This window comes from Lipomyces doorenjongii (genome assembly GCF_038497915.1).
Source record: "Lipomyces doorenjongii strain NRRL Y-27504 unplaced genomic scaffold V1508scaffold_21, whole genome shotgun sequence".
NCBI classification, from domain to species: Eukaryota; Fungi; Ascomycota; class Lipomycetes; order Lipomycetales; family Lipomycetaceae; genus Lipomyces; species Lipomyces doorenjongii.
The window spans coordinates 1-27,480 of record NW_027118088.1 but is presented as its reverse complement, the minus strand read 5'-3'; the positions used below and the strand labels follow the sequence as shown (position 1 = coordinate 27,480).

At 49.8% G+C, this 27,480-nt stretch overlaps 12 protein-coding genes across 12 annotated transcripts; 7 read left to right on the top strand and 5 right to left on the bottom strand.

Moving 5' to 3' along the window:
- Nucleotides 1-169: 169 nt before the first annotated feature.
- Nucleotides 170-4,639, top strand: V1508DRAFT_461555 (SNF2 family N-terminal domain-containing protein). The gene is made up of 4 exons (XM_066942810.1): nt 170-454; nt 526-889; nt 942-2,998; nt 3,050-4,639. Exons 1-4 carry the CDS (start codon nt 314-316, stop codon nt 4,460-4,462), a joined length of 3,975 nt encoding a protein of 1,324 aa, XP_066796079.1. The 5' UTR covers nt 170-313; the 3' UTR covers nt 4,463-4,639.
- Nucleotides 4,567-6,623, bottom strand: V1508DRAFT_416456 (EF1Bgamma1). Its single transcript, XM_066940205.1, has 5 exons — nt 6,415-6,623; nt 6,192-6,314; nt 6,066-6,129; nt 5,452-5,880; nt 4,567-5,391 (listed from the first exon to the last, which is right to left on the bottom strand). The coding sequence occupies exons 1-5, from the start codon at nt 6,442-6,444 to the stop codon at nt 4,799-4,801; spliced, it is 1,239 nt and encodes a 412-aa protein (XP_066796078.1). The 5' UTR covers nt 6,445-6,623; the 3' UTR covers nt 4,567-4,798.
- V1508DRAFT_385656 (mitochondrial 37S ribosomal protein uS9m) lies at nt 6,572-8,337 on the top strand. The gene is made up of 3 exons (XM_066937803.1): nt 6,572-7,594; nt 7,649-7,729; nt 7,790-8,337. The coding sequence occupies exons 1-3, from the start codon at nt 6,721-6,723 to the stop codon at nt 7,879-7,881; spliced, it is 1,047 nt and encodes a 348-aa protein (XP_066796077.1). The 5' UTR covers nt 6,572-6,720; the 3' UTR covers nt 7,882-8,337.
- An 899-nt stretch (nt 8,338-9,236) lies between these two features.
- On the top strand, nt 9,237-10,235 carry V1508DRAFT_110291 (uncharacterized protein). Its single transcript, XM_066935869.1, has 2 exons — nt 9,237-10,004; nt 10,056-10,235. Exons 1-2 carry the CDS (start codon nt 9,425-9,427, stop codon nt 10,094-10,096), a joined length of 621 nt encoding a protein of 206 aa, XP_066796076.1. The 5' UTR covers nt 9,237-9,424; the 3' UTR covers nt 10,097-10,235.
- Nucleotides 10,236-10,276: 41 nt separating this feature from the next.
- V1508DRAFT_416451 (uncharacterized protein) lies at nt 10,277-11,025 on the bottom strand. Its single transcript, XM_066940204.1, has one exon. It carries the CDS (start codon nt 10,899-10,901, stop codon nt 10,374-10,376), a length of 528 nt encoding a protein of 175 aa, XP_066796075.1. The 5' UTR covers nt 10,902-11,025; the 3' UTR covers nt 10,277-10,373.
- Nucleotides 11,026-11,408: 383 nt separating this feature from the next.
- Nucleotides 11,409-13,628, top strand: V1508DRAFT_110255 (uncharacterized protein). Its single transcript, XM_066935868.1, has 3 exons — nt 11,409-11,753; nt 11,805-13,200; nt 13,257-13,628. The coding sequence occupies exons 1-3, from the start codon at nt 11,496-11,498 to the stop codon at nt 13,280-13,282; spliced, it is 1,680 nt and encodes a 559-aa protein (XP_066796074.1). The 5' UTR covers nt 11,409-11,495; the 3' UTR covers nt 13,283-13,628.
- An 857-nt stretch (nt 13,629-14,485) lies between these two features.
- Nucleotides 14,486-16,783, top strand: V1508DRAFT_385646 (uncharacterized protein). The gene is made up of 2 exons (XM_066937802.1): nt 14,486-15,663; nt 15,712-16,783. Exons 1-2 carry the CDS (start codon nt 14,939-14,941, stop codon nt 16,562-16,564), a joined length of 1,578 nt encoding a protein of 525 aa, XP_066796073.1. The 5' UTR covers nt 14,486-14,938; the 3' UTR covers nt 16,565-16,783.
- Nucleotides 16,695-18,774, bottom strand: V1508DRAFT_416445 (mitochondrial 37S ribosomal protein mS47). The gene is made up of 5 exons (XM_066940203.1): nt 18,494-18,774; nt 18,253-18,393; nt 18,120-18,204; nt 17,954-18,070; nt 16,695-17,899 (listed from the first exon to the last, which is right to left on the bottom strand). The coding sequence occupies exons 1-5, from the start codon at nt 18,617-18,619 to the stop codon at nt 16,857-16,859; spliced, it is 1,512 nt and encodes a 503-aa protein (XP_066796072.1). The 5' UTR covers nt 18,620-18,774; the 3' UTR covers nt 16,695-16,856.
- Nucleotides 18,775-19,051: 277 nt separating this feature from the next.
- V1508DRAFT_416441 (DnaJ domain-containing protein) lies at nt 19,052-20,037 on the bottom strand. Its single transcript, XM_066940202.1, has 2 exons — nt 19,754-20,037; nt 19,052-19,689 (listed from the first exon to the last, which is right to left on the bottom strand). The coding sequence occupies exons 1-2, from the start codon at nt 19,814-19,816 to the stop codon at nt 19,228-19,230; spliced, it is 525 nt and encodes a 174-aa protein (XP_066796071.1). The 5' UTR covers nt 19,817-20,037; the 3' UTR covers nt 19,052-19,227.
- A 1,160-nt stretch (nt 20,038-21,197) lies between these two features.
- On the bottom strand, nt 21,198-24,299 carry V1508DRAFT_397156 (uncharacterized protein; the record flags this gene model as incomplete). Its single annotated transcript, XM_066938139.1, has 2 exons — nt 21,198-21,250; nt 21,305-24,299. The coding sequence occupies 2 exons, from the start codon at nt 24,297-24,299 to the stop codon at nt 21,198-21,200; spliced, it is 3,048 nt and encodes a 1,015-aa protein (XP_066796070.1).
- Nucleotides 24,300-24,962: 663 nt separating this feature from the next.
- Nucleotides 24,963-25,320, top strand: V1508DRAFT_110188 (uncharacterized protein). Its single transcript, XM_066935867.1, has one exon. It carries the CDS (start codon nt 25,072-25,074, stop codon nt 25,267-25,269), a length of 198 nt encoding a protein of 65 aa, XP_066796069.1. The 5' UTR covers nt 24,963-25,071; the 3' UTR covers nt 25,270-25,320.
- A 569-nt stretch (nt 25,321-25,889) lies between these two features.
- Nucleotides 25,890-27,147, top strand: V1508DRAFT_404027 (uncharacterized protein; the record flags this gene model as incomplete). Its single annotated transcript, XM_066938601.1, is given in 7 exon segments — nt 25,890-25,958; nt 25,982-26,235; nt 26,290-26,326; nt 26,352-26,567; nt 26,588-26,658; nt 26,678-26,885; nt 26,944-27,147. The coding sequence occupies 7 exon segments, from the start codon at nt 25,890-25,892 to the stop codon at nt 27,145-27,147; spliced, it is 1,059 nt and encodes a 352-aa protein (XP_066796068.1).
- Nucleotides 27,148-27,480: the final 333 nt, after the last annotated feature.

The window sequence follows — 27,480 nt, the reverse complement described above, 5'->3', positions numbered from 1 at the left end:
CACGTGATATATGGGTTAGGGTGTATAGGGAGTCCGCGCCCCAAAACAGCGAACGTGGAACGTCGCGCGGTCATGATAGATGCGGAAGAAGTGAGAAAGATGCTGGTGCACTGCACTGCGCCGCCGTGGATTTTCGTTTTGGTCCCATCGACACCAAGCACACCTAACTCGAATAATCTACACCCCCGGCAGCCATCGCGACCGCTCATCCAATCTCGCCTGCTCTAAAACAGTCCCCGTCCACGGCTATTTACGTCGTGTACGCGTCCCACCCGCGTCCTGCAAATAAACAACACGTGTCCGTCCGCCCACCATGAGCGCGCCGCCTCAGGCTGTCCCTCTCGCCCAGCCAGGCGCCCCTCCTCAAAATCCGACGCAGATGTCGGTGAACGGCTTTCATTCTGCGCAGATGCCAATCCCCACCACCCGTGAGGGCGTCCAGCAATTGCTCATAGTATGTTCGTGCGCACTCGATGCGCGATCCCGCCTCTCATTGTGAATTCGCCACTGATCTCTATTTTCTAGCGATGGCAAGCATTGAAGGCCCATGGCGCCGACGAGGTCTCTAACCCCGAGTTTGCAAATATATCAAAAGTCCTGCGCCTTATCTCAAAGCAGCAAGAGATGTACAAGCAGCAGCGCCTCCAGCAGCAGCAACAGGCGCAGCAGCAAGGACAAGCACAATCACAACAGCCGCCTGCGCCTACTGTCACACAGCCGACCCAGCAGCAGCAAATTGGTCAGCCTAATGCCGTCCACCAACAGGCCCAACTGCAATTGCAGATGCAGCAGCTACAGTTTCGCCAGCAGCAAACGCAGCAGACCCAGCCGCCGACTCAATCGGTCGCCCCTTCGCAGGTCCCACAAGCATCTCTTAATGGCGGACTGTGTATGTATACTATGAATATGAGAGAAAGACTGGTGATGCTAATACACCTTAGCATTTAATCCTTCTTTGCAAAATCAAGTCACGCCGAATCCCCCTCCGCGCTCGGGATCAACGGCAGGTGCTGCTCCGCCGTTTGTGACTCCTACCACCAGTCCCTTCACTGCCGAGCAGCTTCAGATGCTTCGCACACAGATCACGGCATTCAAGTTGATTTCAAAAAGTATGGTTATCCCACCGCAGTTGCAACAGCAGTTGTTTGCGCCATTGAGGCAACTTCAGCAGCAACAGCGGGCACGTCAGCCGTCGTTCACACCACCGCCTAACGGAACCCCGTTGACCGTGCAGCAGACGCCAGCGGGCTCGTCAGCAGTGCCTCCGCTGCCGGGACAGGTACCTGCCGCGCAGCTATTTCCACCTGCGTCGCCTGCCGTCAAGGCCACGCCGATGACTGCGGCTCCCATTCCACCACCGACCACTGCTTCTTCACAAACTCCTCCCGCAGCGGCGTCGGCTACTGCCGCTCCGCCAACTTCAGGACCATCAGCCGGTTCCAAATATGAGATTGTCTCGCCGTATCTGCAAGTACAACAACCGATTCAGTACATGGACTTTGTCTCGCGCCAGAACAGGTTACTTATCCCGTCGATTATGCCTAGTGGAGTCGATATTATTGCCTTGAAAGAGGCACGTGAGACAGCGATCAAGAATCGTGTCGCTACCAGAATCACTGAGTTAGAGAATTTGCCTGCGAATATTTCTGCTTTTGATGCTAAGGATTTGTCGTCTGAGGCTACCCGCGACTTTGTGTCGAGGGAAAAGAAGAAGGAAAGCAATGATAGCCCCAAGATGGAAGTTGACTCTGAAGTGGAGCCTGAGAAGGACAAAGAACTTGGAATCGAGGTTATTGAAACATTAGGGTCTTTCACTGCCGAGGATAAGCTCAAAGTGAAGGCTTTAATTGAGTTGAAAGGACTTCGTATGCTAGCTAAGCAGCGCGATATGCGCAGTCAAGTTCTCAAGTCGATTGCTCATTTCAACACGCTAGCCATGACCGCCAGCCGGTCTAATTTCCGGCGTTTGAAGAAGCAGAGTTTACGTGAGGCTCGTCTCACTGAGCAGCTCGAGAAGCAGCAGCGTGCTGAGCGCGAGAAGCGGGAACGCCAGCGGAATTTAGACTACCTAGTTGGTGTCTGCAATCATGGTACTGAGATGCTTAATAACGGTCGCATGAAGCGGAACAAGCACCAGAGACTTGGAAAGGCTGTGCTGGCATATCATGCGTATACTGAACGTGAAGAGCAGCGTCGCGCTGAACGTACGGCTAAGCAGCGTCTCCAGGCGTTGAAGGCTAATGATGAAGAGGCGTACATGAAGTTGCTTGACCAGACTAAGGATACTCGCATTACGCACTTGCTAAGGCAGACTAACACTTTCTTGGACTCTCTTGCGCAGGCTGTCAAGGATCAACAGCGAGAGAGCAAGGTCTTGGAGGGTAGAATTGTTCCAGATGAGGAAGAGATCGAGTTGGATGAGGAAGGCGAGGAGAAGCTCGACTACTACGGTGTAGCGCACCGTGTTCAGGAAATTGTCACTCGCCAGCCGTCTATTTTGATTGGTGGGACACTGAAGGAATATCAGATCAAAGGATTACAGTGGATGGTGTCCCTTTATAACAATAACCTTAATGGTATACTGGCCGATGAGATGGGTCTTGGCAAGACTATTCAGACAATCTCGTTGATCACGTACTTGGTTGAGCAAAAACAGCAAGCGGGACCATACCTCGTCATTGTCCCGCTCAGCACGCTCACCAACTGGAATCTTGAGTTTGAAAAGTGGGCGCCGACGGTTAGGAAGATTGTGTACAAGGGTCCACCTTTGGCGCGTAAGGCACAACAGGCTGCCATTCGGTCCGGTGACTTTCAGGTGTTGCTAACCACGTACGAATATATCATCAAGGATCGTCCGATTCTGAGCAGGATTAAGTGGATTCATATGATCATTGATGAGGGCCATCGTATGAAGAACGCCCAGTCGAAGCTTAGCAGCACGTTAACTCAGTTTTACCATTCCAAATACAGATTAATCTTGACTGGTACTCCCTTGCAGGTATGCATTTGTAGTTCGCTTGGTAACCCGACGAATATGCTAATGGATTAGAATAATCTTCCCGAACTTTGGGCCCTGCTCAATTTCGTTCTTCCCAAGATTTTCAACTCGGTAAAATCTTTCGATGAGTGGTTCAACACCCCGTTTGCGAACACTGGTGGCCAAGACAAGATGGAGTTATCCGAAGAAGAGACGTTGCTTATTATCCGTCGTCTTCACAAAGTCCTTCGTCCGTTTCTTCTCCGTCGTCTCAAGAAAGACGTCGAGAAAGACCTCCCGGACAAGGTTGAGAAAGTCATCAAGTGCAAGATGTCGGCTCTGCAACACAAACTTTACGAGCAAATGCTGAAACACAATGTTCTTTTCGTCGGCTCCAGCACAACCGGCGGGGGAAACAAGTCCGGTATTAAGGGTTTGAACAATCAAATCATGCAGCTTCGCAAAATCTGTAACCATCCCTTCGTATTCGAGGAAATCGAGAACCTTATCAATCCAAACCGTCTCACGAACGACGACCTCTGGCGGACGGCAGGAAAATTCGAGCTCTTGGACCGCATGCTCCCGAAATTCAAAGCGACGGGCCACAGAGTGCTGATGTTCTTCCAAATGACTCAGATAATGGACATCATGGAAGATTTCCTTCGATGGCGCGGAATGGAATACCTTCGTCTCGACGGTGGCACGAAATCCGAGGATCGGTCGGACTTGTTGAAGAAATTTAACGCGGAGGGTTCGCCTTATTTTGCGTTCTTATTGTCTACTCGTGCCGGAGGTTTGGGATTGAATCTGCAAACTGCTGATACTGTTATTATCTACGACACGGACTGGAATCCACATCAGGACTTGCAGGCACAAGACCGCGCGCATCGAATTGGTCAGACGAAAGAAGTTCGCATTTTCAGACTGATTACGGAAGATTCGGTTGAAGAGATGATTCTCGAGCGGGCACACAAGAAACTCGATATCGACGGAAAAGTCATCCAGGCGGGCAAATTCGACAATAAATCCACGGCTGAAGAACAGGAAGCATTTTTGCGCTCGTTGCTTGAAGCCGAGGAGGCGAAGAAACAAAAACACGAGGATGACGACGACGAAGAGCTGGACGATGAGGAGTTGAACGAGTTACTAGCGCGTGATGACAGCGAGGCATTTGTGTTTAGGAAGATGGATGCCGATAGAATTGCGAATTCGCCATATGGCAAGAGTAAAGCTAAGGATCGGTTGTATTCTGACAGCGAGTTACCTGATATTTATCAGCGTGATATTATCGTGGAGATGCGGGAGACTGAAAAAGAAGCTGCCGGTCGTGGTGCGCGGAAACGTAAAATCACAAAATACGATGACGGACTGACGGAGAAGCAGTGGCTTGATGCAATTGATAACGAAGAGGATACCATCGAGGAAGCTATAGAAAGGAATACGAAGAGGGAGAAAAAACGAGGTAAGAAGCGTAGGACTGCGTGAACAACCTGAAAAAAAAATTCGAGAAATGTTATGGATATTACGGTTGAAAGTTTAATTATTACATGTGTTAGTATAAACGAGTTGTATGATATTTGATTGTTAGTGGTATATATTATAATTTAGTGTATTCGTATAGTACCCCGTACTGATCGGTAATAGATGCTTTTTCTATATGAAATTATTAAAGGGAATTTGGATAGCCATTAATTCTTTTACACTTCACGTGTTACATCCTTCATATAAACCCATAACTCTACCATAAAACAAAGGAACGTGACAAATACAAAAGCAACTAATATACCAGCTCAGAAAAAAGTACACCACTTTAGGCAGAGTTTACTTGAAAACTTTGCCGTCAGCGATCTCCTTCGCGACACCGTCAACGACAACAGGCTTGTCCCAAGCCCACATGTCCTCGACAAACTCCTTGTCCTCGGGCTTAGTCGCGTCGAGCTTGCTAAACTCATAGCTCTCCCAGTCAGGGGCGACGTCGAACGCAGGAGCGTACTCTTGACCGCGGACAAGGAAGGCGCCGACAACGCCGTTGGCGTTGTTCTCGCCATAGACGACGAGACAGCCAAAGAGATACTTCGTCGACGCAGACAAGCGGTTGAAGAAACCACCAATCAGGTTCGCGGACATGAAAGTGAGCGTGAGCTCGTCATCGTATTTGTATTTGACCTTCCATAGGGAGTACTCCTCAGGATCATAGTTCTCCCAGAACCAGGGGAGAGCGACGGGACGGGTGTCCTCGTTCGAGTACTGTCGTTTCCAGGCGTCAAGGGGAAGCTTAGCCGGGCCTAGGGCCTCGAGAGGATGCTTGGGCTTGGAAGCAGTTTTCTCTTCCTCCTCCTCCTCGTCAGCCTCCTTTTTCTTGGGTGTCTCCTTCTTAGGCTGTTCCTTTTTAGGGGCGGCTTCCTTCTTGGGGGCTACATATCGTCAGCACGTGTCCGTATGGCATGCTTATATGTATACGGAATGGGGCTTACGAGTATACTTGATGGGCTCGTCAATGAAGCTGTATGGGCCACGGACATCGAGCCAGATCGATTGGTTGACAACGGTGGTGAACCATCTAGAGATCGCAGGGTGGGCCACGCGCCAGGCGGTGCCGAAGACGTACTCGAAACCGCGGGCGAAGAGGTTCGCCACGAAGAGATCTGCGAGGGTGAAGCGCTCGCCCACGAGCCAGGTGTGCTCCGTCAGGTGCTTCTCGTAGACGGACAGGTAATGCTCAGTGTCCTCGATGGCCTTGTCGACCGACTTCTTGTTGTAGGCATCCCTACCGGCCAATGGTCTCCACCACGCACCGAGACGCATGAATGTATCCATGTTGGTGAAGGACATCCACTTGAGGATCAAGGCAAGGTCAGCCTTGGACTTACCAAGAAGACCGAACTCCTCCTTCTGGGAAGCGACTTTGTCTCATTAGCTTGTGCATCCTCTACGCAGTCAACGCGGCTGAGAAGCGGTGATTGTAATCAGAGTATACATCCTCAACACAGGGTGATTAAGACAGGGATAACTGTATTAATTTTGAAAAAGGCTCATCATGTTGCCCGCCGCTCGCAGTGCGTGAATCAAGAGAAATTGCATGACTTACAGTAGACGGAGATCGCAATTGTCTCGTGAAGGACCAAGCCATCAGCACCAACGAAACCGGGGATCTGTCGACGTGTAAGATTCTCCTCAACTGACATCCTTTCGAAGTAACAAGTGCGCAGCGTACCTTCTTTTGGGGGAAATGTGCTACGAAGTCGTCAGAGAACTTGCCGTTGCCGGTCTCAATAACCTCAATGTCGAGGCCGAGCGAATTGGCGACCAAGTAAGGGACATTGGTTCTGGGGTTTCCCTATTCAGTGTCAGAAAATCCTCACCGTCAACAACCGATTCCATCACAATGTCCCCTGTCTATATAAAAAATAGGCTAATGAGAATATACAAAAACTCACAATGTAACCGTAGAGTTTTCCGAAAGACATTTTGACTGTAATTTTTCGGCACAGAGATTGAATATGACGATGCGGATTCGGGGCCGAATAAAAAATTTTATAAGGGCATTGGGCGGTGAGGTACTGCTGTACTGAGCTCAAAACGCGTGCTGGGTACCTCTCACCAAACCGGCCTACGCTACACGCACACCGTGATGTGACCTACGCTCTGCTCGGAGAAATGTCCAAAATTTTCGGACACCTCATTGTTAATTGTAGGTGTACTCCGACTAAGAAACAGCAATCAATACCGTTTAGCAATACGGAATGGCGTGCTACAGGCAAACTCTACCGGGGCTAATAAACCGGACAGCAGATATACAGCGGAAGTTGTTACTCCGGCCATTAACTGCACGCAGTTTCCACACTTCTGTCGCCAGATTCGAAGAGGAAGTAGAGATTTCTGAGACTCCGGCCGTAAGCTCCAAACGACCGGCATATCTGGATTTCGCTCGCGTTCCTCGACGGGCAATTGACGTATGGGAGCCATGGAACGACTACAAAGACGGATTCGAAGGCAAGAAAATGGAGCAAGCAAAACGAATTCTGCCGCGCAACACCAACGGCGAGGAGATCCTGCCGCTCTTGCGAGACGTGCCTGTGTCGCCGTCGTATTTTACAGCGGCGTGGTTTCACACTGACAGGCTGCTCGAATTGCGTGCTCTTGATCGAAAGTTCTCGGCGCTACCTCGACTGGCCGACGGTGTCGACGATGGATTCAAGCCGATGACGTATAGCGAGTATGTCGGCACTGACCCATCGGGATTGTCTCGTCATGGAGATTACAATGCCATTAAGGTGATATTACAACGTCTTGCGAGGATAAGACTGGATGTGCGGCCGATGGAAGTAAATCGGCTTCTTGCACAATTTGCGAATTCGGCGATTAGCAGAAGCAGCATGCCGGAAAGACGAAAGGTTGACATCCTTGGCCGGGCGATGGGACGCGGTAAACGGAAAGACGCTAGGGCGACTGTTTGGATTGTCCGTGGTGAAGGCCAGGTGCTGGTGAACGGCAAGCGACTCACTGACGTGTTCAACCGTGTGAGAGACCGACATGCGATTTTGCGTCCACTGAGTGTTGTCGGTCAGCTCACAAACTACAATATGTTTGCGTTGGTCCGGGGCGGTGGTACCACCGGTAAGTGTCTGCGCGGTATGGATGTTGTATGGACAGCACTCACAAGGTGTACAGGTCAGGCTGGTGCATTGTCTCTCGGACTTGCTAAGGCGCTTGTCCGGTATAACCCACAGTTTTCGAATGTTCTCCGTAAGGGTAAGTTGCATTGTTATATGTGTCGTTCCTCTACGAATGCTAGATACTAACAACTCACAGCGGACTGCCTGAAGCAAGACTTGCGTGTTGTAGAGAGAAAGAAGCCGGGCAAGGTTAAGGCACGCAAGGCCCCACAGTGGGTCAAGCGTTAGTTGCATAGATATTTGTTTGTACATAAGGTTGTATATATGCTGCAGTGCGCACAGAAGCAAGAATAAACATGGGTGTACTACGCTATATATCGCTTTCCGCATTGCAGCGAATGGCCGCACTGTACGACTTTGCACGATTTATATTCTCGTGCTTTGTCGAGAAGTCGTTGTTGGAATTGTAATGTGACCAGGTGGCCATAGCTCGTGCCGTCTTTGACCTGAACCGTCGCTGGCCACCTTTGCGCGTCACCATTTGTTGTCGTACTTCAGGTCGTGTGGGAGAGGTTCAGCGCTCTTCATTTTGCGAAGAAACGCATACTTCCCACTTGTGCGGGACCAGTGCTTATGATGTAATACAATGCTCTCCTGGCAACACTTTCTGCGAGATCGGTGCTTAATCTTGAACACTTTCTTGTCGTTTTTGTACCTGCCATGTGCGGAATCTTCTTGAGCGAGATAGAAGGGGGATATTTATAATCAGAAACCAACTAGAAATATGACTATTGTGATGCAGCACAGCTTCTGTCCGAGCTGTGCTACCACGCTGCGCTCAAACAGGACCTCGCACATACAACCCAAAGTTACAGCATTCCATTATTATACCGACAGACATCAGTAGGCCTGTTGACAATATTCGACTTGACGAATATTATTCAACCGATTATCGGCGTCGAATACGATATCGGTTCCGATAGTCGGCGGAGTACGCGAGAGACGGACGAGTGATTGACCCGGAGACTGGGTCGGGTAGGATGAGCATGACCCTGGGTCCTTGACATTAAGCGCTGATCTGGGCTTTGGCAATCCGCCTTCTTCCAGACCCGAACCAAAGATGCGGGTTGCTCACGTGCGCACCTTGATCTTGTTACGTCAAGTACGACTCACGTACGGCCAACACAACAACCGGGGGGTCCCCGCCCCGCTCGACTTTTGTCAACAAGTCCAACCTCTGTCCTTCCAACTCACCTTCGACTAGTCCTCTCACCACACGCGTGATACCACCAAACCCTCTCCTTCCAAGACGTCTACCATTTCAGTTCCAGTACTGCCCATCCCGACTCGCTGGTCCTACCCTTGTCGGTCGGCCACCGTTGACGACCCCTCCAGGGCCATTGCTCCCTCCGCCATCCGATCTCGGAGCAGCCATCGCAATCCTGTCGCAGTGACGCCTGCTGGCCAGTACGACTACGACCGCGGCTACACCTACGTGTCCTATCCAGTCTCTGTCAGCCCGTCCGTGGCGGGCGTGGCGGCAGGCGACCAGGCTACAAGCTATACAGATCAGTCTGTCGCCCATGAGACTGAGGACGAGCAGCCGTACGACTACTACCAGGAATCTCCAAACGTTGGCATACGATACTCAACGCTGTTGAGCAACGTCGACAGTGTCGACAACGCGTCCCAGCAGGCAGAGCAGGCAGAGCAAGAGGACGGTCATATAAGCGGGGGTGACAATCCCGTGTTCGGGAGTATACATTTCGAGCAGCATCCCGAATCGTTGCCGGCTGCGATCTTGCCGTCGTATTTTGCAGCTGGTGCATCCATGCTCACTTCACATGGCTATTTTATTGATCCTTCTGCTCAGCAATCGTCTCAGCATGCCCAGCCTGTGTTGGGATCACAATCTCTGGAGCAGTACCAATCGCAGCCCACCACAAATGCGCAAGCATCATACTATCCATTAGATACGGCGACACACTCTGTTCTAACTGTATATACCGACATAAACCAAATACAGTCAACTCTGGTGTCATTGCTCCAATACATCACGGCCTCCCCTCCCTCAACGACGGCAATCGCGACCGACATCATGCCTAGGCTTGCAGACATCTCACGGTATCTCGGCGACCACGCCATTGATCTCGGGCTTGCGGACGACAACTCGCTACCATATGATTGTCGTCTGCAGTTTTGGAGGCTGTTCAACCGCTCCTGGATTGGCGTCATATCCCGCAACTGGCTCATGTGCGGAGGCGGCACGACAGTTGCGCAAGGACCGACGAGCTTGACGCGGCAGCAGCTGGAGGACATGGCGGAGCTTGTGATTTCGCTGTCGGACAACGTGCAGCGGTATGGCCTTGTAGATTACGAGATGGGAGTATGGGAAGAATGCATACTCGACGGTACGTCCGGGTCTTGTTTTCTGTCGACTGTCCGTTACTAAGTCTTTACAGGAATACAGTGCATGTTGGATCAGATGGGTCAACAGGTGTGAGATGGACCTCGACACTGGACGCTGCGTACGACTGGTATATACTCTGGAGTCTTTTGTACATTTCGTTTTGACTTACTGTACCCGAGTGTAGTCTAGCTTTTGTTATGACCTACTATTTCCGTGCATTTGGTTGTCATTTAGTTATTTGTACGAGTTTTATTGGTTACTGGCAATGTGCATACGCTATTGAGTTTCTAAAAGCAGCTGTTTTTGAATCATTGAGAAAAGGATTAATGTACAAATTTTACCCACAATTAATAACGATGCATAAAAAATACTAAAATATATCCAGTGTCATCTTTTGTGCAATATCGGTACTAGAAACCATCTCGACAAACTCCTCAAAATTTATCTTTCCGTCGCCATCGCGGTCAGCTTCCATGATCGTTTTATCGACAATCTGCTGCAGCTGCTGATCCTTCAAATTACTCCCGACCATCATCTTCATGACAATAAATAGTTCGCCATTGGATATGTACCCATCTCTATCCATATCATACACATTAAATGCAAACCTCAACTTCTCGTCGCTGCCGCCTTTACTCGAAAACGCCGACAGCCCGGTCAAAAACTCCTGAAAGTCGACGTCTCCGCCACCATCCTCGTCGAAAATCGCGATCAGACGTGACGCGAGCGGGTTCGTTGCTATTGCTGGGATCGCGAGGAACTCGTTTCTGTCGATCGTGCCAGAATTGTCGCGGTCAATTTTCATGAACCGTTTGCGGAGCCGGTCGACTTCTTCGGCAGAGAAGTTGGTAGATGAGACAAGGTTGTCTATTAGTTGCTTTGAAGCTTCTGCGCCCATTGTGAGACTTGCTAACTGCAGTTCTTGCGTGGAGGGAACAAGCGAAGTATGTGAATTAGTGATAGAACTTATTACTGCTTCCCGTTGCTGAATGAAATTATATATTGTAAAGGAGCGCGTGCGCCAAAGTAACATGTACATGCGCGGGGCCGATATAACAATTTATGGTACAAGCCCCTTATGGAATCTGGGGATTGCTGAGCCGCACATCTCAGTGACCTGATCCAAGTGGCTAATCTCATTCAGCTGAATGCGTTTTCATTATCTCTCAGAATTTCAATAGTTATCATATGAGCGATGATAGGGAGTTTGTTTGCTCATTTTTTAGATTTTTGTATCCTTGCAGCCGCATTCTTGGCTACAGTCCAAACATTCCTAGGCGACGTCAGTCCAGATTAAAGTTTCGAGCCCGTTCTTAGCCAAGTTACCCTGCAATTTTCTCCACTTCGCCTTCGTTGATTCAATTTTTTCTTATCCAATTCAACGACGGCCAACCACCACCGCGATTTATCCAGCTAGCTCCGGCATTAATTTAAATAGGAACGATATCATCCAGCATCTAACTTACCCCAGTCTACGCGCTCCCGTAACACAATGGCCCGAGGCGATGCGAAACAGTCGGAGCAGGAGCGCTTTGTGGCGTGCATCTCTGACATTGCCATAGCACTGGTCGAATCCCTGCAATCGCCCAACAAAGATGTGAATTTGAACGGCCTGGTCGGTCGGTTATCCAAGAAGTACAAGTTAAAGCACCAACCGCGGTTAACGGATATTATATCTGGCATTCCGGATCAGTACAAGAAATATTTATTGCCAAAGCTGAAAGCGAAGCCTGTGCGGACGGCGAGCGGTGTATGTGGTTTGTGAGATCGCGGAATGAAATAACGGCTAATGGATGCCTAGATTGCTGTAGTGGCGGTTATGTGCAAGCCGCATCGATGTCCGCATATCGCGTATACGGGAAACATCTGCGTGTATTGTCCTGGCGGACCGGATTCGGATTTCGAGTACTCGACGCAGTCATACACCGGCTACGAACCGACGTCCATGCGCGCGATCCGCGCACGATATGACCCGTACGAACAAGCCCGGGGCCGGATCGAACAGTTGCGCCAACTGGGCCACACAGTCGACAAAGTGGAGTACATCATCATGGGCGGCACGTTCATGAGCCTGCCGTCAGATTACAGAGAGTGGTTCATTGCAAACTTACACAACGCGTTGTCAGGCTACACGATGCCCTCGCACGCGAGCACGAAAAGCAAGGACGGGAGCGTAGTCGACGAGGCCGTCGCCATGTCGCAGTACTCGCAAACTAAATGCGTCGGCATCACGATCGAGACGCGGCCGGATTATTGTCTTGATCAGCATTTGAGTGATATGCTCAGGTACGGGTGCACGCGTCTTGAAATCGGAGTGCAGAGCGTGTACGAGGACGTGGCGAGGGACACGAATCGTGGGCATACCGTTAAGGCTGTATGCGAGACGTTTTGTCTAGCAAAGGACTCCGGATTCAAGGTCGTGTCGCATATGATGCCTGATTTGCCTAATGTCGGCATGGAACGAGATCTGGATCAGTTTAGAGAGTATTTCGAGAACCCCGCGTTCCGGACCGACGGTCTCAAAATATATCCTACCCTCGTCATCCGGGGTACAGGATTATACGAGCTATGGAAAGCGGGCAAATATAAATCCTACTCTGCGAACGGGCTTGTGGACTTGGTCGCCCGCATCATGGCCCTCGTTCCGCCATGGACGCGGATATACCGTGTGCAACGTGATATCCCTATGCCGCTCGTCACTGCCGGTGTCGAGAATGGTAATCTGCGGGAGCTGGCGCTGGCGCGGATGAAAGATTTTGGGAGTACCTGCCGTGATGTTCGCTCGCGCGAGGTTGGCATCCAGGAAGTTCATCACCGTGTGCGCCCGGAGCAGGTGGAACTGATCCGGCGCGATTACACTGCGAACGGCGGGTGGGAGACGTTCTTGAGTTACGAGGACCCGAAGCAGGACATCCTGATTGGACTGCTCCGGCTGCGATTGTGCTCTGAGCGCACGACATTTAGGAATGAATTGACGGGCCAGCGAACGAGTTTGGTTCGGGAATTGCATGTGTATGGGAGCGTTGTGCCGTTGCATAGTCGTGACCCGCGACAGTTCCAGCATCAGGGATTCGGTACGCTGTTGATGGAGGAGGCAGAGCGGATTGCGAGGGAAGAGCATGGTAGTGCCAAGATTAGTGTCATTAGTGGTGTTGGAGTGCGGAATTATTATGCCCGATTGGGGTATTATCTTGATGGTGAGTTGGTACAGTTTTGCGTGGCGAAAGGGGAAAACTAACAAATTTTTATTTAGGTCCTTATATGTCGAAGATGTTGTAGGATAGCAAACTTGTAGTAATATTCACGGACGGAGTTTGGGCTGGCCTGTGGTGGTTAATAAAATTATACTATATCCTATAACTAACTATATTATAATTATATGCCATCGGCAGACCGGAATTGACGAAGCTATGCGATGATCATAATCAAACCTCTACAGACTTGCGTATAGGTAGGCACATGTTCTAGGCTGGCCGCCAGAGTGAAGATGAGTTAGAGTTCGCAAGACTCACGATGTGGCAAGAAGAGGATGCCAAGGAATGGGGCAGCTGGCGAGAATATTCGCCTAGTACTGAGTAAACTGACTTTACTAATCTTTATCACATTATTACTAAATTACTTATTTCCTGTTAGGGATTGAGTAACATGTAGACCAACGGAGAGCAGATGCCAATCAAAAGAATCATAAATCGGTGGATAAGACTCATCTGACGGGATCATATAAATATACGCTCGAAAATCTTCGCTAACATTATTACTAAGAAGTCGAACCGTGCAGACCAGGGGCAGTTTTGTTCATACATGGTGACATGGAAGTAAAATAGGGTAAGTACTATGACGTGTATTGTTGAATCTGGTCAGGCGGAAAGAACAAACGCGCCAGAACGAAAATGTGATTGTGAAACGCAGATGACAGGGATTATTTATTATTGGCTGCCAATTACGTGGCATGTTCGTCGTTGTTTGGTTATATGAGCAGAATACTTATTTATGCTTACATCCAGAAATGTCGATGTTCCAGACAATTGCAGATAAGCAAGCAGAAAGGCGCTAAACGGGAAATAATAGGGAGTGTAAAGAATGTACTCAGCGGAGGATACTACTGTGTTCCGCAATTTCCCATTTGCATTCATATTAATTAAGCATTTGCATAATATACATATAGTTATTATCTTTAGTTATACATCTGACATCTAAATACATGCACTGGCAGTACATTAGATAGCAATATCACAGTCGTCGGAACAGCCGCCGCTGGAGGACGAATGTGCGAATAAAATAAACGGAATTAATATACTAACCAAGTGTAAATTACTGCACATTAATTGCTCGCAGCGTTAAACGACTCGGATGCGCGCGCAACTCCGCACTTGAAACCTCATATGCACTGCCACTATCGTGGCTCATTCGTGTAAACTGGCTTTTTTGCATCAAACAAAAAATACCCTCATAAGTGCAAGTGCGATTTTGATTTGTCGCTACGCCCTACAAAACTAAATTTGCTTTTTTAATTTTCTGCGCTTTGCTAAGCATGCTCCCTACATTTAACTTATAATCTCCCGCCGTTCCTCCCTTCCTCTTTTTCTTTCACTTCTTCATTACATACTCTTACCTTCCATACCCAACGCGTCCATCGTCATCCGTCGCTCATATATCACTGGCATTTTGCCCTTATTATTCTCTTTCCGCCTGTATATTGAGTAGCTAAGGGTCGGCCTCGCCACATCCCGGCCAATTGTCACCTACACCGCCTTGTACGTCCTCCTGTCCGCTCGGTCAACTACATTTCCAGACTCGTATAATTTGTTGTCGCGTGTGCGCCCCGACCTTTTCTCCCTCCAGTTTATTCCGGCCAAGATTCAGATCCGCAGGTTCAAGGAGGTCACTTTCCCGTCAGTCAAGACTGCGAGAACAAACCGAAATAGTTCATCGAGTATGACTTCAGCTACATCTCCCTCGCCCGAGCGCCGACGGCGTTCACGCGCTCAGGCGACGCCGTCCCCGGACTCGCCCGTTTCTGACCGGACCGAGTCTGCGTCTGCTCCGACCGAGGAAGAGCGCGAGGAAGAAAACGACAAAAAACTTGCCCACTCCGGCGACCCGTCTCCGGCCGAACCCGAACAAGAAGATGACGAAGACGACAACGACGATGACGATGACGATGACGATGACGGCGACGATGACGACAACGGTGACCAGAAGATGAAAGAAGACGAGCCCTCCTCGCCCGCGCCTGCTCCACGAAGTCTCCCGCCGCTCGCGCCCGCACCTGCCCAGTCCTCGACGCCGGTCGCCGTCGTGGGGTCGGCCGGCAGAAAAGGCCCACGCCGTCGTCAGCCGCCTCATTACCGAGAGATTCGTGCTCGCGTCCAATCCATCTCCGAGAAATTCCTCCCCATCCTCGGTGACATTGCTCTCGCCAACGTCGGCCAGCTGCGCGTCGATGACTTGTCCTCGAAGATTAACGCGGTGTATGGCGAATTGATCCTACTACGCCGCTTTTTGGAGCAGGATTCGCCGGATGATATTTCCCTGGCCAATAACTCCATTATTACTGCACTCCCAGGACGGAGTCCGGTACCTGCTTCGACTTCGCAGTTCCAGACGATTCAGATGCAGATGGTCGGTCCCGATGGGAATCCAGTTAGCGATGCTGAGGCGTAAGTTTGTCCTTGTCTTGAGCAATTTCATCGTGCTAACGATCCTAGCAACGGCCACGCCGACCGTCCGATCAAACGTCAACGGCTCGCAGACGAAACTGCGTCTCCGGCCGGCGACGAAATGATCCGTCCAGTATTCCAAGGCATCGCGCACGCCGAGCCACCAAAAGACCTCTCCGCGGGCTCCACTCCCGCGCCAACGAATCCCAATCTCCCACTCAGCGACGCTGACCTACATGTCCCCGTCGTGGAGACCTACCGCACCCTCCCACATTCCAGCCGGCCTTCATACGACACCGGCGTCTCACTTCTGAACGAAAAACGACGAGAGAAACTGTGGGCAGTGATGCAGAACGAGATTTTCACGTTCGCGGTCGGTTATAACTCAACGCCACTCCGTACTACGGAGGATTTCTGCTCTCTGGCATATTCGCAAGACGGCAGAATGAAGCGCACGCTTAAGAACGACCTCGCGATCTCGGAAGCACTCTTCGACGGTGTTTCTGGCGTCCGCAAACGTCTTTACCAGACAGTCGCCAAGCACGAGACAGAGGACGGCGTGGACGACGGCGAGGGTAGCGGGCTGAAGGATTGCGGAATTAGAGTGTACACAAACAACTTGTACAGTTTGAAGACCAAGCCGCAAAATTATTATCATTATTTGTTTGCGGCTGCGTTTTGGCGGTGGGTTAGAGATCAAATTGATAGTAAGACTGTCGTATCGTCGTCAGCCGGTCCCTCCGCACAGCCGGAGTTTGCGGTTAATAGTATCGAGGATTGGTGGCGCGAGTGCGTTAGTATCTGCAACGGGTTCTTGAAAGCGAATCCCGGCCGTCCCGAGAAGAAGGCGTTTTTGAAGGAGCGATTACTTGCTGATGAAAAGAAGTACATTGAGAATTAATGAAAGTGCGACTAAGTAATGAGATTGGAAACTGTGTATGTTAGGTGTATTGTGTATATGTAGGCAGAGTGTTACAAGGCGTCGTTCTTTAACAGTTGTTCGATAGTCGTTGGGTTGATGTCAGTCATTTGTTGAAGAGAGTGTAACGATAAGTTGTATATTTTATTTGAATGTATCATTAAATTATGACGTTTTGTTCAATATCATTCATTATCGCAATGAAAAATGCTCCGTAAAATACATTTTAAAACGCTATATACTATTAAGGGCACGAATATACATCGGATTGCGTCTACACCCAATTAATCAACTTATCGTCCTCATGGCCCTTGACGAGCTTCGTTTTCCGATCCAAAATCTCAGAAACTTTCTCTCGAACACCAACCTTGCCCCTGTACTCAACCAAAAAGTGCTGAGTCACCTCCTCCTTGGTAGCCAAAAATGGGCCCGAGTCCTTAGCCTCGCCCAACACGAATCGTTCGACTTCCTTCTCGGTAGGCAGGCCGTTCTGGAATGGATACTCCTTGTAAGCAACTGCGTCTCCTGATCGGTCTGCGGCGAGCTTGTGAAGCTTGTCGAACTTAGCTTGTAGCACCGGTTGAACCTCGTTTCCGGTGGGCCAATACTTGGCGACGTCGACATTGCTAGCATCTTTCCATTTCGCCCTTCCGTTCTGCTTCTGCACGACACGGTACGAGACGCCGGTGTGGAAATCAGCCTCGTTCATGAACTTGGACGCAATGAACATATCGTTCTTAAACGTCTCAAGAATATCAATCGCCTTGCCATTTCTCACCGCTGCTAGCGCAACCTTCATGGACAGAGGACACCGGAGATCCATAGTATCAAGCGTAGTCCGCGCAAACTCATCACCAGCATCCGCGGCTTTCGTCAACGCATCCGTGATCTCTTCGAGTGTCTCGAACTTGAAACAGGCATCAATGGTGTTCCGCTTGTTGCCGCCGTAGAAGAATTTGTAGTCCGCTGGGACCTCGCTCTGGAAATCGTCGATCGCGTTGTTAATCACAGCGTTGTACTTTCGCGAACCGGTAAGATCCTCGACGGCGTCTAATTCCGCTAATCGAGATTCCAAGTCCTTCAATTTTTCGCTGGGAACAAAGTGCGTCGCAGCGCCAGCGATATAGGCATCGAATCCGTTCAGTCGCTCGCCTGTCACGGCGAGGTACGTGCCCAGTTCGCCGTCGAGTCGCGAGAGAAAGAACGACGCGCCGACGTCTGGATAAAAGCCAATGAGAGTCTCTGGCATCGCGAAAACAGTCTTCTCGGTCGCGATGCGGAAAGGCGTGTGCATGCATAGGCCAGCGCCGCCGCCCACTGGATTTCGTTGTTAGCAAATTACTTTTGTCAGGATAGTTGCGGGTGACGTACTAGTTATGCCGTCCATGAAGGTCACGATCGGTTTCGGGTAGGTCGCGAGGATGTAGTCGAGTGTGTATTCGTATGTGAAAAATGCACTAGACTTTGTCGGCGGGACATCCAGTAGCGCTTCAACAGTTAGCAGCGGTGCCAGTTCTCTTATATCAAGTGTACTTACCGGCAACGTCACCACCAGCACAAAGCGCCTTACCGCCTTCACCTCTAATAATCAAGAGCTTTGCCGCATCGGAATTTCCCCATTCCTGCGCAGATTAGCAATGGCACGGAATTCATGGCAGACGGCAACATACCGTGATTCGAGGCGTCATCTTCGCGATCATGGACTCATTGAGAGCGTTCAGCTTCTTTGGCCTGTTGAGTCTGACGATGCGCGCAGCACGGTTGACTTCAAACAGGACATCGTCCGGATCGCTTGAGGCGGCTGTAGCCATCTTGAGCAGCTGTTAGTTCTATTCTTTCGTAATGGCGTGGAATATTTGCGAATTGGACATCCATGCAATTCGGAGAGTCCGGGTCACGATTTTGACTAACCTGGGCTTTGGCTAAGAATGCGGGATTTGTGATTTTGGCGCGCAAAGGCATGGAGCAGGATACACGGAGCGACCACGACGACCGGAGCGCGAGAAGTGGCCGAGCCGAGTGGAGAGCAGTACTCATGAAGAGGTGTGGCTGTATGGCGGAGTACTTCCTAGTATTATCGTGCTGGCTGTGCACTAAATCGAGAAGCCCGGAGAGAGTGCGGAGTACAAGTGCCGAGGATGGTAAATAGATATTTCGGCACGAGACGGGGCGGGGAATTCCTTAGAATTGCGTTCGTTAATGAACTAATAAATCACGTCCACATAAATTTTAAACGAGCGCATTCGTCACCCGGCCAGCCGGACACATTGGGCCTCGACGTCATGATCCACTCACGCCCCGCAGCGTTGAAGATACGTATTAATATATTATATTATATATATAATGCTGTAAATCCAGCCGTAATTTCAGCAAAATACTATGAATACAGTGTGCATACTAATGTTATCTACGAAGTACCGGTGCAGTTGTATAGCCGCAAGACATCTTGGAACTTGCGACAATTCATATCTTCTCTGTCGGATATACTATTACTATCATGGAAGTTAATCAGTGTATATACATCGTATTAGACTATTGCACAATTTATCCCTGTCGCGACCAATCTCCTGCTTGTCAACCATAACGCCAGCTACCTATTAATTCCAGTTTTTCACCATAATGCGTCTATGCCAATGACCATGCGCTTAATTTGCCTTTGCCGCACTTCTTAACTTCGCATCCCTCTGCGCCTTTAGCATGGCGCTCTGTTCCTGCAACCTTGTAATCTTCGCATGCAACAACGCCTCCTTCTGACTATCCCATCCCTCAGCTCTCCCCGGCGTTGGCCCACCACCAGCACCGAATCCGGTCCCATTAGGCTTCTTTTGTCTCTTACTAGCCTCATTCTCGCGCCGTTCTAAATCTTCCTTTCCCTGTCGCCGCTTCGAATCAAACGCTTCCTGCCGTTTCTTGTCCCGTATCTTTGCGCTCCGTTTTGCGTCGTATTCTTGACGGAGATTATCGGACAACAGCACTTCATTAGCAATCGACAATGCGTGGAATATACCGACTGCATGTTTCGATTTGTTTTTGTCTGGGTGGTATTTGAGTGCCGCTTTTCGATATGCTTTTCTGATAGCACTCTCGTCGGCGGTATCCTCGACGCCCTATATAGAGTTAGCTATATCACCTACATATAATATATATAATAACAAATAAATATAAACGCACCAATAGCTGGTAGAAATCGTACTTCTTGGCGACGTCATCGCGTTCTGCGGTTGACGCTGCCATCGTATTCTAATATCTGCCGGCTCTTCGTGTATCCCGTATTGCCGAGTACAATCGCCTTAGTTACTCTCTGTATCAATCCGGTACCTTATTGAGAACTGGGTCCTCGAAACGAATGGGTCAGCGAATATTTTTTTTTAGTTTTGATTCCTGATATTTTCCGCAGTTTTCGGGCGGCCGATCTGAATCAAGGAATTACACGAATCAACGCCACTTTGGCAATCTACTTATTTGTCCTCCTCATCGCCACTCTTCACCAGCCACTGCGCTTATTCCGAGAAACCCAAACCCTCACAATTCGAATTTCTAGACATTCGACAACACGTTTTCAGGGTTCGTACTATTCTTAATTAGCACCACGCGTGCTGGCGATCGCTGTCGTAGCCAGAGGTCGCGCGCGTGATGGACATGTCTTTCACCGTAGTAAAGACTCATGTTGTCTACTTGAAGAATAGGTTCAAGAGAATGTCGGATATTAATAATAATTTGGATGCGGCCCGGAATTGAAGCCTCGCAGTTAGAGGCTATTGTTGCGAAGGGCGAGTCTAAATCACCGGGGTTCCAAGTTCCGTGACCTTAAAACAGCCGGTAAATCATTGCCCTATCCCTAGATCGACCGCCCCTAACATTACGTGAAACCGCATTTTCAATGTTTCTAAACGTTTGATTTTCAAATGGGCTGACACGACAACCCGCAAAACCCAACCCCGATGGACTCGACAACGCGACTGGTTGTTTGACGCGTGCAGTTAACATCACTAATAATATCTCTCGAAACTGATTATTTTGTCAATTCTTGCAGTATCATGGGCAGTAAATTCAACAATGAGAGGATGCGTCCGCTTTCATTCCAGTTTCATGGAATGACAAATAATTTTGTATCCTAATTTGAAGTTCCTGCAGTGCCGAAGGGACCACTGAGAAAGCGAAGAAAACTTCGTGCTTGGTTCACGCTTAGCCTGCACTTTCGCATAGTACAGACTCATATTGTGTACTTGAAGAGTAGACTCAAACGGGATTAGTAAATGGCGGAAATGTGCTCGTAGATGAACAAGCCAAGTATGGTTCAGGCGAGAATGTCGGATATTATTAATTTGGATACACCTATTCCGCCAAGCTGGACACGACATCTCCTCAGCATATTGGCCGTGGACAAGGCGAAGATGGATATATTATACTCGAGTAATTCGTAATTTAGCAATCGAATAGTAAGAAACCATAGCCAAAAATAACAAACGCAATAGTACGCAAACAAAAACTTCGACTTCCAATTAACCAACTATCTTTTTATAAAGTACCACTATAAATAGTATACATCCCATAACAATTTAACAATGCCCAACTTAATACACAAAATTGTATGATACAACATTAACAGTACAAACTACGAGGTGTTCAGATCGCGGAGGCGGTTGAGTGCTTTCGGATACTTTTGAGCTGCATGGTTGTTAGCGTCAAGATATAGACACAAAAAATGACAAAGGAACATACCCGCTGCCTTATTGTACCACCTGATGGCCTCATGCATATTCACAGTCGTTCCGATTCCATTCTCCATGAAATACCCAACCGCATACTCTGCTTTCGCCAAACCCTTCTCTGACGACCGCCGAGCCCATAAGTAAGATTCCGTCTCGGACTTTGGCAGCACGTTGTCGGCACCTGTCAAGTACCAACCACTCAATCCGAGTTCGCTCTCCGGGTCGCCTTTTTGTGCCGCACGCGAATACCATGCGATGCTTCGCTGGGGATCTATGCTGCAGCCCATATATCCGTATTCGTACGCGGCACCCATCTTGTATTGTGCAGGAATGTATCCCAATGCCGCGGCCTTGCCGTATAGTTCCAATGCAAGATTGTCATCATGCAGCAAGAATCCGTTACTTCCGTCCGCGGTCTCGTACAACCGTCCTAATTCATACAACGCATGGGGATTCTCAGGATCAGCATGATCCGCCGCGCGCTTCAACCATATCAGAGACTCGCTCGTGCTCTGACCTTGTCCTAATCCACCGCGAAGGAGCACCATTCCAATCTTGTACATGGACGCAGTATCCCCCTGCTGTGCTGCCTGCTTATAATAAATCCACGCCTTGCCCTCATCTTTCCGCGTACCGCTGCCCAACTCATAACAAACAGCAGTCCGATACGAGCCTCGTTGATGGCCGAGCTTTGAAGCTTTCTTGTAGTGCTCAAACTCTTTTTCACGATTCATCTCAAGACCAAGCTTACCGCCCGTACCGTAGCACGTGCCAAGGAAATACACAGCTTCGGGATACGGCTTGGACGCTGTCGCAAGCTTCTTAATAATCTTCTGCGCCGAGAGCGTCCATTTCTCGATACTCTTGCGAGTTGCTTTCGGGTCTAGCTTGCCTGACATAGACGACAATGCGGGAGACGATGCGGCCTCAAGAAGCGCTTTTGCGTAGGCAAGTTGTACGTCAGCATTGTGCTTCTGGTCTCTTGCGTGCTGCTTCGCAGCGTCGAAGGCAGACTGCGTGAGCGGTGTAGAAACAGTAACGGGATCAGGAGGGAGGACGGCTTGGGCAGCCGCCATGGCTGATGCCGGGGAGTATTGACGCACGGGAGCGGGATGGGATGTGGATGCCGCTTGGCCCGGTTTAGCGGGCTGAGCTTGCTTATTTTGCTGAGCAGCAGCCGGAGATTGCACAGGCGACGGTTGCGGTTGGTTGCGGGGCAAGTTAGATTGCTGCTGTACGGGTTGCTGTCGGGCATATCGATTAGCAGACGGCGCATTATCGTCAGACTCATTCATCGCCATTCTCGAAAAACCCGGATTTCGCGGTAGACCAGCAGTCTCCGACTCGAGAGTCGCGGCACGTGGAGCAGACGATATGTAAGCTCCTTCGGGTTCAACCATTTGGTCTCTGGACGATCCCCGCGGACCCAAACCGCCTGGCATAGGTCGCGGTGGTTGCTGAACTCCGCGGTATCCTTGTCCCGGCATCCTTTGCTGTGGTGGCATTTGTTGACTATCCGGCAGTGGCGGCCCACGCGCAGGCGCGATTGGGCCCATGGGCCGAGGTTGTCCTTGTTGAGGCGGTGGGCCGTACAGATGAGGGCTCGCCGGACGAGGTGCAAATGTCTGTGGTGGCATGGGCTTGCGCAGCAGTGGCGGGACAATCGTCATCGGAGGCTGCCGCGGGTAATATTCTTGGTCATCAACATACTGCATCGGCTGAGTTGGGCGCGCCTGACGTGTAGACTGAGCGGGCAGATATGGTGACGCAGTACGTGGTTCTGAGGATTCGGACGAAGAGTTAGATGAGTTGGAGGGGCGGACAGGCTCTTCTTCAGATAAATCTGGCGCGGTTTGGGCACTTTCGTTTGTAGCAGACCGATCCGGAGTGTCCTCGTTTTTTGGAGGAGTGTCGTCCATATACATATCAAGAACGTCATCCACAGTTTCGGTCTCAGGTCCACCTTGTTGTGCATTCGCCGGAGCGGCTGCTTGCGATGGCGACGGTGTGGGTGCAATATCCATAGTTGTCGGCAATTCCTGCCGCCACTGTTGCTGTGGAGCAGGATCTGAAGGACTTGATTCCGCACTATACTGCACGTCTTCATACGCTCTTGAATATTCGGGTCCGTGAACGGGAGCATCAGTATATATAGGACTGTCGCTTCCGCGTCGTCTGCCCTGCCAAGGTAACTGTGGTGGGGGCTGCACAGTAATTGGCCCTGAAGCCGATCTCGGCATACCTCTGCCCCGCGCATGTGGAGGAGGCAATGGAGCAGGTGCATATCCCTGGCCATTACCGTAATAGTAGCCATCTTCTTGATACTGCGGCTGAAGGGGCTGGCGCATTGGCGGGCCGCGACGCGGCGGCCGGGGACCACCACCGCTGATGTCCATTCTCTGTATGCCACCGTTCATGTATTCCATGTCGCCTCTGTATTGCTGCTGATGCTGTTGTGGCGGCGGTCGCTGCGGCACACCGCCGGGTCGTCTGGGCGGTCGTTGTTGCTGCATTTTCAGCTGAGATAAAGCCCCGCCTGCACCGCGCGGGAAACGCGAGTCATAGGCGCCGAGGTCGTCGCTGATCATAGAAGAGTAGTCGTCAACCACCACGTCGTCGCCATTGCCACCTTCGCCGTCGTCGTCGTCGACGTTGTCAGCTCGCTCGCGCCGGCGCTGGCGCAATAGGGTATTCGGCGGTGGAAAGCGACGGGGCAGAGCACCACCGAGGTTGTCGCCGTGGGGTGCTTGCGGGGCGCGAGGAGGACCGCGCCTGTATTGGCCAGGCGCACCGTAGTATTGCTGAGGATAGTTATAATTGTGGGAGGCGGGTGGAGGACCGCGTTGTGGACCCTGAGGATATGGAGGCTGTTGTGGATGCCTTCGCGGTAGCTGAACGGGGCGACTGTCCGGATATGGACCAGCTGAGCCGGCGGCCGTGTCGTAGAGATAATCGTCGGAGGGCTGCTGACGCTGCGCAGGCCGTGACGGAGGCGGATAAGCCATGATTGTGTTGTTGTATGGTCAAGACAGGGCACAAGGGGCGAGAGGAACAACCAACTCGCGAGGAGTGACACCCGAGTAAAGGAGCCGACGAGCGCGCTCCGACAACAATGTACACAAGCGAAAAGAAGAAATTCAGGGTTCGGGCTGCAGCTGAGTGGTTAGGGTTACTTCCCCTTTCCCTCTCTCATGGCTGCCCCTGAGCGTGCTTGGCCACGAGGTGTTATAAATAAAAAATCGGGGGTTCTCATGACCTCCTCCTGCTTCAGTTAGGAAAATGCAGGTAAGCCAACAGAAAAGAGCATTTTCCGTGGCGGACAGAGAATCTAGGTCGGAGTATAGCTATCATACAACAATATCATCATTCTTTGCGGCCTGTCACCTGTCAACCAAAATAATTCCTGCATACGGGACGTGTGTCCCCCTCATTCTTGCCTACTCGGCTTGATGTCCAATCATCACTCGAAACGCATATGCAATATCTAAACGCGTATACGCTTACCTGAAATTATTCTGCAAAACTTAACTCTTATCCCCTGGGGTTAGTCGTTCAATCAAACTCAAAATGACGATCCAATGTAAAAATAAATCATCTGGGTTAGGGTATTGTCGAAATATAACACGCGTCGTCGGGATTGACAGTTAGGCTCAATCCAAACTAGGAGACGTGTTGTGTGCATCCGAGTATGCTAAGCTGGTATCCGATAAGGAAATTGTGATCCAGGAAACTTGAAGAGTAACTTACAACGACACTGGATTTATTGTACGCCAAGTTATGGGACGCATGTTCCTATATCCGCCCCGACTCGGTGGCCTGATAAAGTTATATGCCAGATTTGCACCAGAGCCAGCTGCAAATAAAGGATTCACATATATCATCCCTTGGGGTAGAATTGGTATACTTAACAAGGACGTCAAGATTGGTCTCGAAGGGCTGCAAGAAGTTATGGGAGACTTTGGAAGAGGAGACTGACAACTACTACATGTGACTTCCTGTTAAGTGCAAGGAGTGGTTTGTTGTAGCGGTGTCGACACATTGCATACTGATTGATTGCGGCTGATATAACGCTTGTATTAGACCGCCATCAAACCCCGGAAACCCCGGATTTTAATATAACGGCGATTCCAGCAACCATAGTCATGGCACAATGCTTTTAAATATTGCTCGATGAAGAACGTATGCCACCGCCGACAAGGACACTGATCGACCCAATATGTCAGTATTCTCATAGGCACAGGTTGAGCACTTGAGTATGGGCAAAGGAGGATCCTCCTGGCGCCGCACGCCGCAACATCGGGTAAGGGCTGTTCACTACTGAATTTTCGCGGCTCCACTTGAAGCATTTTGTACAACTGATTATTAGGCGAATGAGCTCCTAGATCAAGCATAAGACATATATCATTTTATTCACAGACGTCTAGTAGCACCATACGATGCATCTGATCTGTTGATATTTCGGCATCAGCCATTATTAAAATCAACCCAACGGTTGCTTGCCGTCTGACCCAAAATTTCTTTGCTTTACGTACAAAATGCAACAACATATTCCATTGCTCCTCTGCTTCAAAACACAGTTATTCCTAGTGTGCATAATGAGTATTTGCTACAGTGAGGACGAGACCGGTGCCCGGCCAAGATCTCCTCTTAGAGCAGCGATCGCCGTAGCACGGCCAGAGGCCTCCAGCTATATGTCAAGGACGCTGAACATTCTGCCAGAGAGTACAAAGGACAGATACAGAAAGGTGCGGCTGCTGCTCTTAGACGTCAGATATCCATATCGCTGGAAATGGCTTCTAATGATGACGAACAGGCTTCTTATCAGCGCGCATTGAATTTCCTCACTGCCCACGAGCCAGAGCGAAGGCTTGACATATACCTCTCGTACAAGACCTTCCAATTTCTTGAGGAAAATGCACGCGCCCTTTATGCTGATGCAAAGTACGTGACGAAAGGCTAAGCAAAGCTGTTGTGAAATTTAATAACCAGTAATAGATATCCTCGTGTCGAATACTCTGCTGTTGATTCAAGAGTTATTATACGTACGACTCCAACAGCTACATAGTAGCTCAGCAGTCGGCTTGCAAATTTGCATCACGGAGTCCATACGTGACATACTCATTCAGTTTGACAAGAAGCACTTAGCCAGTCGCATTCTTCCTGTCGGAGAGTCCAAATACAGCTCTGTGGATGACCAAGGTGAGCACTCGACCAAAACTCCCGATGCTGGATTAAAATATGACAATGGCCAGCTCAATGACTTGCTCATCGTCGTGGAGGCAGGGTCTCCGAGGGCTACCAGCAATTAAAAGCCGACTTCGAGCTATGGTTAAGAAAATTCGGTTCTCGTATTGGTATCCTGTTGTGGCAAGGAGAAATCAAGGTTTCGATTTCCAGCACGCGACGGTTGCAATTCGCTATCGGCGACTGAGCTCGCTTTGTTTGAAAATTCAATGTGCCATGCGAGGCGCAGCAGACCATTTGGGCCATATAGCTTTAAAGGCCATACTTGGTTTGGAACACTAGATGTTGCATTAATTGAGGTGTTTAAAATAGACGCGCACGCCAATAATATCAGCAGCGAGCAATACGTGGGTGACAGGAATTTATTCATTGAAATAGCAGTACTTGTTCTGATTAATTCAACAGGTAGTGGTCCAGGACGGTGCTGCGACAATACAGGGCGAAAGTCTCGATATTGGCCTTACCATGGGGGATGCATTCCCATTCGACGAACAGTTGAGTGAAGATGAAATGGCCCTACCAATCTTGCTGGAGGCTGAGGTGCTGCTCCACATCGTGGAGAGTGCGGTCCACAGCACAGCGATCCAGCGGTACAATGACTGTTTCTAAAGAAGAATTAGGGTTGGTGTCAATTGTGCTAGTCGAAGTTATTCTGTATTACTTAATGGAATGACTTATTCCACCATTGCTTTTGTTCCTGTCGAATTGGACTGAATTTATAGAGATTAGTGATTAGCAATAAATTTAGGAAAAAGTGCCACTTTTTCGACCGCCACTTTTTCGCTCAAGTAGGTTTAGCTACCTTCCTAATTTAGCACGATAAAGTGCCAAAAAGTGCGACTTTTTTGCTAAAATAGGCATAGCTTATCATTCAAATAGGTATGGCTTCACTAGTAATCAAAACCTACTTTTACAACGATATCCTCTCCTCTTCACCCCCAC

Coding starts and splice junctions, on each gene's coding strand:
- V1508DRAFT_461555 (XM_066942810.1), top strand. CDS start 314: ATGAGCGCGCCGCCTCAGGCTGTCCCTCTCGCCCAGCCAGGCGCCCCT. Junction 455..525: donor GCGTCCAGCAATTGCTCATA/GTATGTTCGTGC, acceptor TCTATTTTCTAG/CGATGGCAAGCATTGAAGGC. Junction 2,999..3,049: donor TGACTGGTACTCCCTTGCAG/GTATGCATTTGT, acceptor CTAATGGATTAG/AATAATCTTCCCGAACTTTG.
- V1508DRAFT_416456 (XM_066940205.1), bottom strand. CDS start 6,444: ATGTCTTTCGGAAAACTCTACGGTTACATT. Junction 6,315..6,414: donor GAAAACTCTACGGTTACATT/GTGAGTTTTTGT, acceptor GACACTGAATAG/GGAAACCCCAGAACCAATGT. Junction 5,881..6,065: donor AATTGCGATCTCCGTCTACT/GTAAGTCATGCA, acceptor AATGAGACAAAG/TCGCTTCCCAGAAGGAGGAG.
- V1508DRAFT_385656 (XM_066937803.1), top strand. CDS start 6,721: ATGGCGTGCTACAGGCAAACTCTACCGGGGCTAATAAACCGGACAGCA. Junction 7,595..7,648: donor CCGGGGCGGTGGTACCACCG/GTAAGTGTCTGC, acceptor CAAGGTGTACAG/GTCAGGCTGGTGCATTGTCT. Junction 7,730..7,789: donor TTCGAATGTTCTCCGTAAGG/GTAAGTTGCATT, acceptor AACAACTCACAG/CGGACTGCCTGAAGCAAGAC.
- V1508DRAFT_110291 (XM_066935869.1), top strand. CDS start 9,425: ATGCTCACTTCACATGGCTATTTTATTGATCCTTCTGCTCAGCAATCG. Junction 10,005..10,055: donor GGAAGAATGCATACTCGACG/GTACGTCCGGGT, acceptor AAGTCTTTACAG/GAATACAGTGCATGTTGGAT.
- V1508DRAFT_416451 (XM_066940204.1), bottom strand. CDS start 10,901: ATGGGCGCAGAAGCTTCAAAGCAACTAATAGACAACCTTGTCTCATCT.
- V1508DRAFT_110255 (XM_066935868.1), top strand. CDS start 11,496: ATGGCCCGAGGCGATGCGAAACAGTCGGAGCAGGAGCGCTTTGTGGCG. Junction 11,754..11,804: donor CTGTGCGGACGGCGAGCGGT/GTATGTGGTTTG, acceptor ATGGATGCCTAG/ATTGCTGTAGTGGCGGTTAT. Junction 13,201..13,256: donor ATTGGGGTATTATCTTGATG/GTGAGTTGGTAC, acceptor ATTTTTATTTAG/GTCCTTATATGTCGAAGATG.
- V1508DRAFT_385646 (XM_066937802.1), top strand. CDS start 14,939: ATGACTTCAGCTACATCTCCCTCGCCCGAGCGCCGACGGCGTTCACGC. Junction 15,664..15,711: donor CCAGTTAGCGATGCTGAGGC/GTAAGTTTGTCC, acceptor TAACGATCCTAG/CAACGGCCACGCCGACCGTC.
- V1508DRAFT_416445 (XM_066940203.1), bottom strand. CDS start 18,619: ATGAGTACTGCTCTCCACTCGGCTCGGCCACTTCTCGCGCTCCGGTCG. Junction 18,394..18,493: donor CATTCTTAGCCAAAGCCCAG/GTTAGTCAAAAT, acceptor CAGCTGCTCAAG/ATGGCTACAGCCGCCTCAAG. Junction 17,900..17,953: donor CTTCATGGACGGCATAACTA/GTACGTCACCCG, acceptor AACGAAATCCAG/TGGGCGGCGGCGCTGGCCTA.
- V1508DRAFT_416441 (XM_066940202.1), bottom strand. CDS start 19,816: ATGGCAGCGTCAACCGCAGAACGCGATGACGTCGCCAAGAAGTACGAT. Junction 19,690..19,753: donor ACGATTTCTACCAGCTATTG/GTGCGTTTATAT, acceptor AACTCTATATAG/GGCGTCGAGGATACCGCCGA.
- V1508DRAFT_110188 (XM_066935867.1), top strand. CDS start 25,072: ATGGGACGCATGTTCCTATATCCGCCCCGACTCGGTGGCCTGATAAAG.